At 32.5% G+C, this 16,274-nt stretch overlaps 1 protein-coding gene and 1 long non-coding RNA gene across 4 annotated transcripts; both read left to right on the forward strand.

Moving 5' to 3' along the window:
• Window positions 1-2,149: 2,149 nt before the first annotated feature.
• On the forward strand, window positions 2,150-3,768 carry LOC107894215 (uncharacterized). 2 transcript variants are annotated; one of them, XR_001683197.2, is made up of 3 exons: window positions 2,169-2,625; window positions 2,726-3,671; window positions 3,754-3,768. It is a non-coding gene; the product is annotated as an uncharacterized lncRNA (long non-coding RNA). The 2 variants fall into 2 exon arrangements; XR_001683198.2 differs by lacking the exon at window positions 3,754-3,768 and having other exon boundaries at window positions 2,150-2,625; window positions 2,726-3,545.
• A 6,983-nt stretch (window positions 3,769-10,751) lies between these two features.
• LOC107894214 (transcription factor PIF1) lies at window positions 10,752-15,985 on the forward strand. Of its 2 annotated transcripts, none has more exons than XM_016819453.2 (8): window positions 10,752-11,363; window positions 11,469-12,345; window positions 13,691-13,789; window positions 13,883-13,948; window positions 14,018-14,083; window positions 14,722-15,120; window positions 15,207-15,285; window positions 15,585-15,985. In XM_016819453.2, exons 1-8 carry the CDS (start codon window positions 11,281-11,283, stop codon window positions 15,599-15,601), a joined length of 1,686 nt encoding a protein of 561 aa, XP_016674942.1. In that variant the 5' UTR covers window positions 10,752-11,280; the 3' UTR covers window positions 15,602-15,985. The 2 variants fall into 2 exon arrangements, with proteins under 2 accessions (XP_016674942.1, XP_040972843.1); XM_041116909.1 differs by lacking the exon at window positions 10,752-11,363 and having other exon boundaries at window positions 11,469-11,967; window positions 12,039-12,345.
• Window positions 15,986-16,274: the final 289 nt, after the last annotated feature.

Consider the following 16,274-nt stretch of genomic DNA (forward strand, 5'->3'; position numbering starts at 1 on the left):
TAAAATAAAAAATTTAAAATTTAATAGCTTGAAATTACAAATTTCCATATAGTGTACTCATAATTTATTTGATTGGGACCATATTCCTCCACTCTTACCCGCAATTTGCAAATTGTCGCATCATTGCCCAACATGTCACACGCTTTTCCCTTGCCACGTCTTCATGTCTTGTTCTCTTATTATTAATTTTCTATTTTACTTTTTACAAGAAAAAGAAATTATCTGTTTATATCTTTTAAGCTGAATTGAAAAGAAGAATAATTATTTAATAAAATATTTTATCATCAATGTATTTATTTCCCTCTTTCCCTTTCTTTGTTTTCTTCTCCACTTTTCCCCTCCACTTTCAGCTATCTAATATTGTTTACCAAGATCAATCAGTAATTAACTGCAAGATCAATCAATAATTAACTGCTTGAAATTTCTTTTAACCTTTTTTTTACATATTAACAAAAATGATGAGGGAGATTTTAGAAAATTCTTAATTTCATTTGGTTCAAATATTTTGAGAAAAGAAAAACCACAATTGATGCATTTACAAACTGTTTTAGATGTAAAAAAATCAACTTTAATTTGTGAATTTATTTTAATTAGGTAAAAAAAATTCGGTTCCTCTTAATTTCAATAGAGTAAATTAGTCCGTCTAAAAAATAAAATAATTTAATTTCTATCAATTTTGAAAATGAGCAAAAGAAAATTATTCACAGTGTTCAATTTATCTGTCAATGCATCTTATTTTTTATTAGTATAAAAATAAAGTTAACCCTCCAACATTTACATATGTTATCATTTTAATCCGAATTCAAAAAATTATGTGAAAATAAAAAATGTGTAAATATTTTTTAAAATCTAAAGAAATCAAAATGAATATACACAAAATTGAACTTAAAAAATGGGAAATTATTTTGGCAAACTATTAACTCCACAAGCAAGTAAGGTCAAAGGGTAAACAATTGTCCTATAGGAATATAGTAAAATATTTTTTTTTTAAAAAGACATCTATCAATTTTTTAATGTTACTTGTGGACAGGGGCGAAGCCAGAACAAATTTTTAAGGAGGCCAAATGAAATTTTAATTTTTTGTAGTCTATATATTTATAATTTTTAAAAGATTAAATTAAATTTTTATAATTTTAGGAAGAATTTAAAATTTAAAAAAAAATCAAAGGCTAAATATATATTTTTTATTTTGAGAGGGCCATAGGCACTGCCAGCTCCCTCTATCTGCTAAAAAAGTACACTTTTAATGTAGCAAATACATACCCTAAAATAAATATATTAAAAAAATCTCAATTTTTAAATATATATAAAAATTTAAAGAAAATGCAAAAATGATCTGCAAATGTTATATTAATTAAAAGCAAATTTGAGACTATTATTTCTGGTATACAAGATTTAGGAAAAAAAGTGAAAAAACTTTTGATGATGTTTCTTGAAAAAATCATATACATTATCTCCAGCTAAGTATTAAATACAACGGCAGCATAATCTGCATCATCTCAATTTCTCTAACAACAATCTCCCCCGTTGATGCCCTGAAATCATTGCAAGAGCTTTTCAACAGAACAAAGCTTTTAATTTATTATTTCCTTTCAAAGGTAAAACCCCCATATTACAGCTCCTCTTCGACGAGTTGTACTTTCTCCGGTAATTATGACTCCGACGAGAGAGCCTTCAAAGAGTAAAGAGTCTGTGTTTCATCTTCACTGCTTGGTTCTGTACACCCTCTGAGTCATTTCTTTTCCTCCCGATTTGCTGCTGGTAACATCAGGGGCTTTAGTTGTTTTCTTTGTAAGAGAAGACAAAAAGCTCCTTCCATTGATATGTGTTTAATCAATTGATTAAACTGAAACAGTTTTTCAAGCAAACTTTAAAGTTATATAAATATTTTTAAAATTTTGAGACTTTATTCTAATTTTTATATATTGAAGTTTATATTTTTTGAGATAATTTTTTAATAATAAAGACTAAATTGATAAAAATATGTAAATGTTAAAGGTTAATTTTATTGATTTTATTGATAAAAATAATGTATTTAGAAATGTGTTCGTTTAAAAAATAATTTAAGAAATATAAGATTTAAAATTAATAATATTTTTTTACCGAAAATTGAAAAGATGCCATTATTAGGAAAATAAATGCATGACTGCATGGGTTACACTTGTCACCAAACAGATGGTGATTGACCCTTAATTAAAGAAAAAGTAAAAAACTTGCCAAAACCTAACAGACATAAACAAGCAAGTCCCCCTCAAGAACCCTCAAGAAAACCACCAGATAAATAAAACAAAACAAAAAAACCCAAAAGACATTTTAAAAAAGAAAACAATAGCCTCATCTCTCTAGCATGCTTCAACAGCATCACTACTATCATCATCTTTCTCCATAGATCCTTTTCCCTCAACATACACGATGGATTCTTGTAGAAACGAACTGTCGGAGTTCTTAAATGCCATTTCCTCCGACCCATTTCATCCTCATCTCAGAGACCTTCTGTCTTTTCCATCTGTCGCTTCTACTCTAAAAGGCGCCTCCTCAATCCAGATCCTCGGCGATGACCATTGTTTTCCCTCCTCCGCCATTGTATGTGCTATTTAGTTCACCGATCAACCCACAAAGCTACAAGTAAACTCTTCAAATCTTTGAACCCTTTCTTTTATTTCTTTTATAATCACAAATATGCTTGATCTGTCCTCCTCTAGTGATCGAACTTTTTTAATAACAGTCAAGGAGTCCCCCTCCACCACCAGCCTCCAGAATCTCAGTTCTTTAGCTACCGTCATCGCTTGTAAGCAGGCTCTCACCTCAGCCGTAGTTGCATCGGCCACAAAGTTATTCGAGTAAGTACAGGCTGCCAAAGTATACCTCTCATTGTCTCTAAAAATTATTCCCGTCACTGAACTAAGCAATTGTCTCTAAAAATTATTCCAGTCACTGAACTAAGCAAACACATGTTAAAAGCCGCATCAAAATTACATTTAACTACATTTATCATCGATAGGATCCATACCATGTTATTCTGACTTATACTTGTTGTCATTGTTTCTGTGTGAGTACTCTGTATAATAGGCTTTAACAAAAGAAACAAGGCCAATTATACTCTGCCTTTCACCTTGATGATAGACCTTGTTTCTGTGGTACCAAACCGCCTAGAAAACAATGGCTAACCATTTGCATTGATCTTCTCCTCTACTGACAAATAAATTTGCTAACCATATTTTCCAATTTTGTCCTTGAATACTGGGTGAGACGTCAATACCCACCCTCATTGCAGGACACTTTGAAAAATATGGCTCACAGACTCATCCATTATACGACAGAGAGGACAACAATTCACCACCAGCAAATTCTTCAACTGTAAATTATTAAATGTAGGGATGTAATTATTAGCCAGTTTCCATATTGTAATTTTAATTTTGCTCACAATTTGTAATCTCCATAATTTGTTGTAGAAATTCTATAATAGTGTATTTTGTTGTACCACCTCCCCAGGCAATGTTGCCTCACCTTCATTTAGCAGCCATTTATATCCATTTTTTACCGAATACACTATTGTATTATCACCTCTCCACACCCTCTCATCTCTAAGATCAACTTCAGCAACTAGGATAGCCAATATTCTATTTACTTGCTCTTCAACAAAAAACTTTCTCAGTGTCTCTAAATTCCAGGTAGTCGACTCCATATTAATAAGATCTGCTACCGTTGTATAATTAACATCAATATTCTGAACTGCTACTCTTCCATGTTCAGGGCTAAATGTTTATCGATCTGCCATTTCCAACTCTCCAACCATACCTAGTTCCAAAAGATTCCATGCACCCCAAATGCTTCTTCAGGTATATGAAGGTTCTCACTCATAAAATCGCTTTTTGGATAATACTTCACTTTCATGACACGAGCAATCAAATAATTCGATTTCATAACTAATCTCCAACTCTACTTTGCAAGCAACGCAATGTTGAACTTTGCCAAATCCATAAAACTCAATCCCCCTATACTTTTGACTTTCGGCTTGCACATCCCCTTCCAATAACGCCAATGGATTCGTTTCCTTGTTTTAGAAATTTTCCACTAGAACTTGCTGATAATACTTTTCAATTCACGGCACAACGTAATAGGATTGCATTGTATAAATTAGAATGGCTTGTAAAATTAATTTTATAAAGACTTCTTTACCTTCAAGTGACAACTGATGCACACTACAGCTTTCTATGCACTTTATGAACCTGTCTCTGAAACTCGCAAAAGCTTCATTCTTGTGCCTACCAACTATGGTCGACAAGCTAAGATATTTTTCCTGGATTACAAGCGACCATCACACCAAGGGATGTCCCAATATGTTCCCTTATATTTCTTAACACATTACTATTGGAAAATATTAAAGGCTTTTCAAAATTAATCAGCTGCCACGATACCCCTTCATATTCGGTCACTATTTATTTAATAGCATTTACACCCTCCAAACTTGCCTCCTCAAACAATACACTATCATCTGCAAAAAACAGATGAGTTCAAAATAGCCCACTTCTCTCTACCCTTACACATTTAATGGACCCTTCAGCTTTCGCCAGTTTAAGGAGAGAAGAAAACCCTTCTGCACATATTAGGAATAAATATGGATTTAGTGAATCGCCTTGTTTCAACCCCCTTGAGGGCTTGAATTTTTCTTCTTGAGCCCTATTAAATAGAGTCGAGTATTCAACCGTTCGAACGCATCCCATCACTAGAGACACCTATTCATCACAAAATCCCATACGACCCATTACTTGTTCTATGAAGCTTCATTCCACTTTATCATAGGCTTTACTCATGTCAAGTTTCAATGCAAAATAACTCTGTGCTCCATCTCGTTTATGTTTTAGAGACTATAACACCTCGTATGCAATAAGCACATTATCTGTAATTTGTCTTCTAGGAACAAATGTCACTTGTGCATCATCTATACATATATCCAAAACAATTCTAAATCTATTAACCACTACTTTAGAGATGATTTTATACACCATGTTACAAAGGTTAATCGACCTAAATTGCGACATACAGTTTGATGTATTCACTTTCGGAATAAGCACAATATTAGTATTGTTGATAGTGCCTACCTTCTTTGATTTTATTCAGTACATCTAACCAATACTTATTTATCTCATCCCCCACAATGTGCCAGTATTTTTGATAGAATAGTGTAGGATACCCATCCATACTTGATGCCTTTAATGGTGCCATACACTTTACTACTTCCACCACTTCCTCGGGCCTAAACTCCTCAACAAGCTCGGCGTTCATATCCTCTTGAATGCAAGTCGAAATCCTCGACAACACTTTAACATTACTTATCATATGTAAGGTTGTAAACAACTTCTTAAAATAGTCAGTCGCCACAATTGCCTTTTCCTCTTCCCAGCGACCCACTCCCCATTCGGTCCTTTCAATTTCTTCACAATATTCTTCCTTTTTCGTTGGTTGGCTAAGTTATGTCAAAAGGACGTATTTTTAGCCTCAAACTGAAGCCAGTTCGCACCTACTCACTACTCCCAAAACAACTCATCTTTATTAGTTTCTAGGTTCAAGGCCAACTTAACTTCTTCTAACTCTGCTAATGTTTCATCATTCGGATCAACTGAGTTCAAATCAGCCAATCTCATATTTAAAATTTTTGACATTTTTCTCTTACTAAAAAAAATTCATCCCATCTTAGCTTTAAGAAACTTGTCTAACTTTCCTAACTTCGTAGGAACATCATCAAAATTCCCCTTTCAGAAATATTTAACTCATTGCTCACAACAATCCTCCAGAATCCAATGTGCGTCAAATCTAACCCTTATTTCCTCGAGCCATATACCCTATACTATCAATCCCCAAATCCACCAAAACTAGATAATGATTTGAAATAGTATGAGGCAAGCGTTTCAAAGAATACCCTAGAAAATTCTCTCACCAAGCTGAATTTGTAACCCTTTTGTCAATTCTCTTACGAAAATTATTCTCTGGCAACTGGTCTCTTTCCCATGTGAACCATATTGCTAAAAAACCCAAGTCGCTGAGATCACATTCCTCCAAAACCTCATTGAAGCGAACCATGTTTATTTCATTCCATAGTTGGCCACCCCTTTTTTCAAACGAAAACATAATCTCATTAAAATCTCCCACAACCATTCATGGAAAATCTCGATAATTCCCCAACCTCCTTAGTAGATCCCATGACTCCTTTCTTTAGTGTTCTTCCAATGCACCATAGAACCCTGTAAGCTTCTCAATATGAATAGCTAAAAAGCTTCTCAACTGCACTATGTACTCCCCCCTCCAACCTAGTGAGAAACCCCCTTTTGACTTATATGCTTCCACATCTATCCCGTTGACAAAACCACACTTTAGTCAAACCTTTTTCATTCTCTTTCCACTCAATTTTGTTTCTGTTAGAAACAAAATCTAAGGTTGTACATACCTCACCTTATTCCTGAGGTGATTAACAGCTCGTGGATGCTCCAAACCACGAACGTTCCAACTTAAGATTTACTTTGTACCCAATCGACCCACTCGCTAGTGACCGCCGATCTCTCATTAATTTCAATCAGTGCACCAGTAGTCCCAGACTTAGTTGATTTCCCCTCATTTTTTCTTTGCCTCTTCTTCCCATTACAATGCTCAATTGTCCTATCCCCTAGTATAGTTTCCATTTGTCCCTATTTCCACACTCCTTGAGCAACCACACCTTCCTCTTTACCACTTTTGTTTTAATAGAAGCTATTTTATGTGACCCCCACACACTTTCCATCCCTACGATCTTCCACATCCATGCCAAATGGATTACTACTCCCTTAGGATTAACTTGAACCCTCTTCCTTGAGCCTTCTACTACTAACCGAAACCTAATTTCTTGAAGGCACCCTTAATGAAATATCCCAACCAAACTTTGCCTCTTGAACATCGATTGTCACATATTAATAATATTAAACGTAAGTATTGAAACTAATAATAATACATATGAGCTTATTTAAAATATGTAAGGTTATTGAATTGATGTCGAGCTGACTCATGACATCAACTCAGTCACACAGTTAAACAATTATGTGTGTACATATAATTTAGGTTAACATATATCATAAGATATGCCATATGTCCTTTTACTCTTCGTAAATTTAAAATTTAGTCTCTCTACTTTTTATATTTCAAAATTTATGTCAAATTGCTAACACTGTTAAAATTATTTTGGTAAATTTAAGTTCATTACTACGTCATTTTTTTATTTACATATATACCATGTGAGTATTTTTTTTTAATTTCGAAATGTTATACCAACAAATTTAACCCAAAATTTTAACAATGATAATAATTTAACCTGAAATTTGAAATAAAAAATACAAAGGAACTGAATTCTTAGAAATAAAAATACTGAATCTAAATTCCAAATTTGTAAAATAAAAAATAAAAATAAAGACCTATTCCATATTTTAACCAAAGTTTAAACTTCTTAATTTAATCACTCATCTATTTTGAATTTTATTTTAAAACTATAGTTTAATCCATTTAATGTTAAATAAATTAAAAATTTAAAATTGAAAAATATAAATATTCTATTATTATTTTAAAATTTCTTATCAATTAAATTATAATAATAATTCCATTAAATACAAAATATGATAGGTTTAGCACAAATACCATGATTGTAACATGGGTTGCTTATTATTGAGATATTTTGTGTTTTTGCCAAATATATAGATTCTTTAATATTTTTTTCACACTTCATTTCAGTTGAATGAAATAATGGAAGATTTCCAACTTACGTCACTTTTAACCACTAACATATTGTACCTAATTATCTACCAGAAAAATTGTACCTATTTTTTAGAAAAATATATGAGGCCCATGAAAACGGATAAGATATGATATTATTACATTTTTCCTCGGAAAATAAATTCTGACAAATTTGAGTATGTCCCATATCTCTAATTTGATCGATGACCAGGAATTAATGAGGTGAGCCAATCAGCGCCAACTCCAAAATCATCAGATGCTCTTTGATTTGATTTTATGTGACCACGTTTTCCTTTAATGCTTTACTGTTAACTTTATGAATTTTATTTAAACTTTTTTTTGATAAATATTTTTATTTTATCATGCATCTCAATTAATATAAAATTTAATTTAAACTTTAAACTCCACACTTCTAAATAATAAAATTGTTGATTATATAGTTAAGATAAATAGAGGCGAAATTGATTCCCTGATTTCTGCACTGGTTGGAAAAAAATATTCGACAATCATTATTAACTGTTGACAGATTACACTAATCTTCGAGTTCACTTTAATATGTTGTAAGTTGATGTTGTAAAAGGAAAATCTTTATTCCCTTTTTTTAGTTAAGCAATTATTGGCATCCTTAAAGCTATAAATATGGTAGTATTTTACAAAGTCATTTTCAAATTAAATAATTTCCTATGCAATATTCTTTTAACAACCATGTAACTTTCTTTTTTGAAAAAGATTGCACTTTACACATCATGAGATCATGGTTGTCTTTTGTTTTAACTGTAAAAATATTATCCTTGGGCTTTATCTGAATATATCTATCACCTTTACTTCAAAAAGATGGAAAAATGTGTCCTACAGTAACACTGCAAGTTAGATCCTTTCACTTCAAAAAAACAGGTTGGGTATACTAAATTTCTGGTCAGTTTGAGGTCTCAGAAATAATACAGAACCTAGGATTTTCCAAAATAATAAATAAATAAAATTTCATTTAATTGTATTGAAAATACAACCCTTAATTGTTTGTATTTTGTATCATTTAGCAATTTAGGCTTAATTAGGATATAAATAATCACATTCTTCTGTTTAATTTTATCAATTACAAACATAATTAATACTTGACGAGACTTAAATTAGAATACTTGACGAGACTTAAATTAGAATAAATGAAAGTAAAATTATCAAGATTTAGACTTTGATTATTGTTGAGAACTTAAATGGAGTTAATGATGTGGCATATCATGAGTGGTTGGAATGTAGAATAAGAAAGGGTAAGAGATGTTATAATTTTGAAGTACAAAATGATAAGTACTGAAAAAAAAATGATGAAAAATTGGAAGTCATAGGATGTGGGTGAGTGTGAAGGGACAGTCCCCCATATGGAGAAAGAAAACATGTTTCTTATCCCTACACTATTTCCCAACTGCCTCCTCCCACTTTCATCTTCTTTTTTTTTTTTAAATTACTAAAACAATACCTTCAAATAATAATCATTCTTTTAACACCAATCTTGGCTTCTTTTGCCCTTTCTTTAAATAATAATAATAGGGTTTGAATGGGTGTAATTTGATAAGAAAAAGAAATCAATTAAAATTTTACACACACACAAAACTCCTTATGTTTTATTATTTTAATTTTTTAAAATAAATTTAATACCAGTTATCAAAATTGCACTTCATGGATCATTGTAAATTATGGTCAAGCTTCTATCTCAACAACATTAAATATTAAATAATTACTTAAAGGTAAATACTTATAAACAGCTTATTAAAAAAAAAAGAAAGAAAGAATTTAATTTGGAGTTCCAATATTAAAATAAATTTGAATGAGATTGAAAAAGATTCTGATTATGCTTAAAGAGAGATGATATTATAAAATAATTATTTTGATAAAAGAAATATAATAAATTATTGCCAGTGCTAAAAGGAGATATATATATATATAACATAAATAATCCAACTACCAATTATTATATACCAAAAAAAAAATCTATAAAGAGCATATAAAAAAGGTAGCATCTTATCTAAAAGAAGAAGAATTAATAATAATAATAATAATAATAATAATAATAAAGGATTAATTAAGTTTACATCATAAGACAGTTTACCGTTAATTGTCATTTTCTTCTTAAAGTAAACCCACTCACTTTCCTTTAATGACTACAATTTTATTTTATTAAATATAATATTAAGTATATAAGATGATACTTAAATTGAATGTATCAAAATTAGTATCCTAGTACTAATACTTTATTTGGAAAGGCTATGTGCCAATCATTGTTTTAAACCATAATTAAATCCAACTTTTCTTTCTTTCTAATTTATCAATTTAAGTAACTCGTGTTTTTTTTTTATTGTAACGTAATTTTTCTTGGAATAAAAATTAGCGTCAGCAGTGGCACAAAATATATTAATAAAAATAGGACTAAGTGAAAATTAAAAGAAGAAAATTGAATGCAGTTTCGTAATTACAAGCGACAAAATTATCATTTCATTTGTCAAAAGCATGGAACTCAATAATTATAACTTTAGTGGCCAAAAAACATATTATATATAAAGAAAGAGAAACCGACTTGACTTGTAGTAAAGACAGCTGCCCAGCAGGTGTTGAACTGTAATTCAGCATTCTCACAGCTGAAAGCAAATTTTTTAGCATTAAAAATAAGTACAATTTGAGCATACGTATAAAACCCAGGGCTGACAATTCACATTCTTTTCAATATATATATTTTAATAAATATAATCATTTTTAACGTATTTTAACTAAGATAATGGTAGAAGTTAAATTGGATTTGAAAAATAAAGAATTTTATAGTTTTTCTTGTAATTTTATATAAAAAGTACTCATATTACATTTAAATTAAATTAATTATAATTATAAAAATTATGGATCTTCATCAAAATTTGAATCTAGTTAATAAGCCGATTACAATTCATGTAATTAAAATACATGGTTGATATACAAAATATATAATTGATACACACAAAAACCAGTACCGTCAATTTGTGGAAACAAAAAAAGATTGGGGTCCGCAGCTAAAAGAAAACAACCATTTTGTTTGTGGGCATCTGATTATTAATAAGAAGGAAGAAAGCGTTGGTACTATCCACTGTCAAAAGATGCAGAGAAAAACAGGATCTTATCTTTGGTGAAACACCTAAATTATACTTCATCCCCACACCAAATCTTTTTTTCTAAAAAACCCTTCTCCTGCTTCCTTTTTTCTTCTCACACTGCCAATCTGCCATTTCAGTATATATATATACATATGCTACAACGTTGGACAGCTTTGTACGGCTTTGGATTTTCAAATATATTTTGGTTTCCTATCTAGGGTTTTTTCATAACACCACCTATGTTGTATTTCTTTTAGGATTTCCACTTCTACACAAGTAAAAAACAAACCATTCTCTTACGGCCTTAACACCTTAAATACTTACAATTTCCTCCTTCCTTTTTCTATAATTTTTCTATTTGGGTGGGTTATTAATGATTAATATAAATACAGATTAAAGTGTTAAGAGAGAGAGGATGAATCACTGCGTCCCCGATTTCGAAATGGAAGATGATGATTCCATCCCTTCTACTTTAACTCGCTCTAAAAAGCCTTCCATGTAAGCTAAACCTTCTTCTTCCTCTTCTTTATTTTATTTATTTTTTATCGCTTTATTATTGTTGCCAAAACCGTGAGTTGATGACGCGATGGAATTATGAAACAGGCCAGAGGATGAAATCATGGAGCTGTTGTGGCAAAACGGTCAAGTTGTTATGCAGAGCCAAAACCAAAGATCTATCAAGAAGTCACCGCCGTTCAAATTCCAAGGCGCCGACCCATCTGCTACCAAAGAGATCCGGTCTTCCTCATCTCACCATCATCATCAACAACAGCAGCAGCAGCAGCAGCAGCAGCAGCAATCGCTTACCGATCATCACCTCTTTATGCAAGAAGACGAAATGGCTTCATGGCTTCACTATCCTCTCAGCGACGCCAGCTTCGACCACGATTTCTGTGCTGATCTCCTCTATCCTTCCTCCGCCGCCCCTTGCCTTACCTCCACCACCGCCACAACCTCCGCTCCTCCTCCACTCGGGAAAGTTACTCAAGTTTCAGCTTCAGCTGTGGCGTCAGCTTCTAGGCCCCCGATACCGCCGTCGAGGAGGAATGAGTTGGAGTCGACGAGGATTCAGAACTTCGTTCACTTCTCCAGGCATAAAGCGGTGAGGGTGGAACAATCTAAACAGTCTAATTCTAAGAGCGTAGTTAGGGAATTGACGGTCGTTGATTCCAGCGATACTCCGGCTATGGCTCCCGAATCAGGAGCCTCTCAGGCCATGCCCTGCAACACTGAGGCAGCTTCTGGAGAAAACGACAATATTAACTGCGCCAACATGAGCGTCGCTGCAGGAGCCAACACGCGATCAGCTGGTGTCAGCGGGAGTGCCTGCAAAGACAATTTAGCCGCGTACGAGGTCACGGTGACATCGTCACCTGGCGGCTCCGGTGCCAGTGCCGAACCCACGGCTCAAAAGGCAGCCGCCGCTGAGGACCGGAAGCGTAAAGGAAGAGAACTGGAGGACACCGAATATCACAGCGAGGTTAGTTCATTGGAGTTAAAAGTTTTCTGTTTTGTCTCGGCTAACGTGCGCCAGGGGTTAACGTTGTTTAACATGAGCACCCTTCTCTTTGTCGCTGGTGCACCACTAGAGCACACTGTTTTTTTTTAAGGCAGAACACTGTATCAAACTATCAATCCAAAGATAAAACTAAAATATAATGGTAATACAATTTGTATAATAGTTAAATTATATTTTATTTTTATTTAAAATTTGAGAAATTAATTTTTCTAAGTTAGACAAATGATAAATTGATTTTTTTTAAATTTCATTTAATTGTACAGTTAAAAACTAATATTTGTTAATAAAATAACCATAAAGTGACACGTGATATGTTATGTCACGTGTACCTTATGTTAACATATATAGGTTAGTTTTTAATAGTAGAAATAAATAAAAATTTTAACAAAATAATCAGTTTGCTTTTTCATCTAATATATAGAAACTAATTTATCAATTTTTATAATAGATGAGACAAAATACAATCAACTTTTAATATATGAGCAGCAACTAACATATAAAAATGATAAAAATTACTAGATTATGCCAAACTAATTGTTTGGATGAAAAAATTTGTAATAATATATTATTAAAAAGTTAAATAAAAATTTTGAAATGGTATTTAAAATGTATTATGTCTTGTGTTAAAATTCATTGATTATATATAAAAATGTAAAAGGATAAATATTAAATAAAATGATATTTTAATAATTTCTTAATATAAAAATATCTTTATATTAGTATAAATATAGAGAAGTCAATGAAGCTAATATCAATATATATTAATGATTATATTTAATAAAATAACATTATTTACAAATAATTCACATTAGACAGTCTTAAAGATTGTTAGACGGCAAAAACACAAGGAACTGGTATCGTAGTCCCGATCACAGCCGGGCTCAATTAGTTATTCAACAATTTATTTTGATATAATGGTAAATTTAATTATCAAATATTTGTATTTAATTTTTTAAAAATTATAAATTATTAAATTATTAAATTATTAAATTATTAAAATTATATTTCTATTATTATAAAAATTACAATTTAATTTTATTCGCTCAATAAATTTTCTAACTTCACCCTGATACCTTTGGTGGTATGTTTCTATATTCCTATCAGTTAAGAAGCCAATGCTATAAGGATATGGTCAAATGCAGAAGTTTTAAGTACCCTTTTACTGAACTCATACGTAGAGATTTAACTGCGTGCAATTAGTTTCATTGCATTGAAAAAGAACTCATACGTAGTGACTACGTGCATACCCTTTCTTTCTATTAAAAAAATTGTCATGCATTTACTGATAAATTTATTTGTACCAAAGGATGTTGAGTTCGAATCTGCTGACACAAAGAAACAAACACGAGGATCCACGTCAACAAAGAGGTCTCGTGCTGCAGAGGTCCATAACCTCTCAGAAAGGGTCAGTGTTGTATAACATTATAATACTGTTGATGATTTTGGTCTTCCTTTGTGTAATTACATTGCTTTAGAGTTCATATATTCTCGTGTGCAGAGACGCAGAGATAGGATTAATGAAAAGATGAGGGCTTTGCAAGAACTTATACCTCGTTGCAACAAGGTTTGTCATGTTATATTTGCACTATTTTTTCTGCTGCTATTAACATATTTGCATGTTTCTGTGTCTCAGTCAGACAAAGCCTCAATGCTGGATGAAGCAATTGAGTATTTGAAGTCACTTCAGTTGCAAGTTCAGGTATGTCTTTGCTTGTACTTAATGAGATACATGTGAAATTATGTTTGATGTTAGCTTTTACAACTCTGTAACAAAGAGTGGTTTTACTGGGTTACTGTCCTTTATAGCAATTTTGTTGTGTTAAAATGTGGAGAATAAAAGTAACTTATGTCTCTGTTCCATCTAGAATACATGTTTTTGTAGCCTGTTAGGATCAGACTTGAAGCTGCAGCACTGAAAGTACTTAATGAACAAGCTTTCACCTGCCCTATTTTGAATGTTATGGAACTGTTAATTGTAGGGACTTCATCATTGAAACATCACCAAACTCAAAGAGTCAAGAGGCAAGATTTCTTTTTGGGAACATGATTTTTACTTGATATACATGAAAAGATTAAATTTCAGATTGAAACACCAATGAACTAATTAAGAACTAGAGCTTAATGAGTAACTAAATAAGAATGTGCATACTTTCTCATTCTAAAATTATAAACCTATCCTAACCATAGCACTTTATTCTCAGTTTGCTTCGGCTCTTGTAACATAAATAACATCTTCATCAATTCCGCCTACTATGCAGTAAGTTAGGATATGATTGTTATGTTCTATTCACAATATGTTCAGTGAACTGTTTTATTTTAAAATTTAACTTTATATAGATGATGTCCATGGGGTGTGGCATGGTCCCAATGATGTTTCCTGGTGTTCAACAATACATGCCAACAATGGGAATGGGAATTGGAATGGGCATGGGCATGGATATTGGAAGGCCAAAGATGCCATTTACAAATGTTTTGGCTGGCTCACCATTACCAACACCAGCAGCTGCTGCTCATCTGGGTCCAAGATTTCCTATGCCACCCTTTCATATGCCACCACCGGCTCTGGCTCCAGCTCCAGCTCCTGATCCATCAAGAATCCAACCAAACAATCAGTCAGGCACCATGTTAAACCGGCTTGGTGTACAAAACCCGAACCAGCCTTGTGTCCCGAACTTTGCTGATCCTTATCAACAGTATAATATTGGTCTTCACCCGATGCAATTATCCCCTCCACAGGTAGTATTTAGCATGTCATTCTCAAAATTATGGCTTCACATCTATCATATGAAGTACTGATTACTAATTAATTTCGCCTCTTACAGAATCAAGCGATGGCCCAGACAAGTTCTAGTAAACCCAGTACCAGTAAGGGAGCTGATAATCTTGAAAATCACCCATCAGGTAGGTCCATTGTTGTCTACTTCACCATTATTAGAAGATGGTTGTTGACAAAAGTATACACATGAGAAAAGAAGACAGTACATGCCATGTCCCCCTCTAATCATTTCTATAATTAGGATCCACATATATAGCATGTACAGACTTGAGCCATTGTGGTGAAATTAACCTGGTTTCCACTAAAATCATGTCAGCTCGAATGATGAGTGAGACATATATTTATTAGCCATTAATTAAAAGTTCACTTACTGTTTAATGATGGATGATTCCTAATGTACTTTTTATTGGATGACATCATGAAGGTGACATGACAAGATAGCACTAAAAGGATTTACAAGTGGTGGCCGGCCAGCATCAACTACTCTCAGGCTGCAAGCAGATTCTATTATCTGAATCCTGGTCGCAAGTGCTGCTTGCTTGTGTAATCCTTTTGACTTCCATAACATGAAAACATTGAAGAAAGAGCTCCTGTGCATTACAGGTTCACAATTCTGTTTGGGATCACTCAGGGAAAGGTTCTTACCTTTTCTAAAAAGTTTTGTTAGTGTAAGAGAACCTTCTTGTCTGAGACCAACTTAAGAAAAAAAAAATACTAGCTAAATGTTGTAACGCAGCTAGAATGTAATTATTACTCCACCATAGAAATATTTGGTTAAAACAGTTTGTTTTTCTGTTTGTTCAGAATAAGAAAGAGGCTTAGACAGCAGAATGTAGCAACAAAAGAAAAAGTCACCTTTGGCTTTTGATTGGATGACTCTGGTTTGCTCACAAACCCACCCAAGTGGTTCTTAAGTTATTATTATCTTTGAGTATAAACAGATTGCAAATATTAATATTGGAATCTTGATCAATATAGATGTGGTGTCGAAAATTGTCTTAATCAACCAACTTATTGAGGTCAATTTTCAATACTGAGGTTAAAAGTTTTAAGCAGGACAAAGGGGATATTAAGCAGAGTTATGAAAAGAGGTTTCAACTTCTAGATTGGTTCT

The sequence above is a fragment of the Gossypium hirsutum genome, chromosome A07, assembly GCF_007990345.1.
Source record: "Gossypium hirsutum isolate 1008001.06 chromosome A07, Gossypium_hirsutum_v2.1, whole genome shotgun sequence".
Taxonomy (NCBI): domain Eukaryota; kingdom Viridiplantae; phylum Streptophyta; class Magnoliopsida; order Malvales; family Malvaceae; genus Gossypium; species Gossypium hirsutum.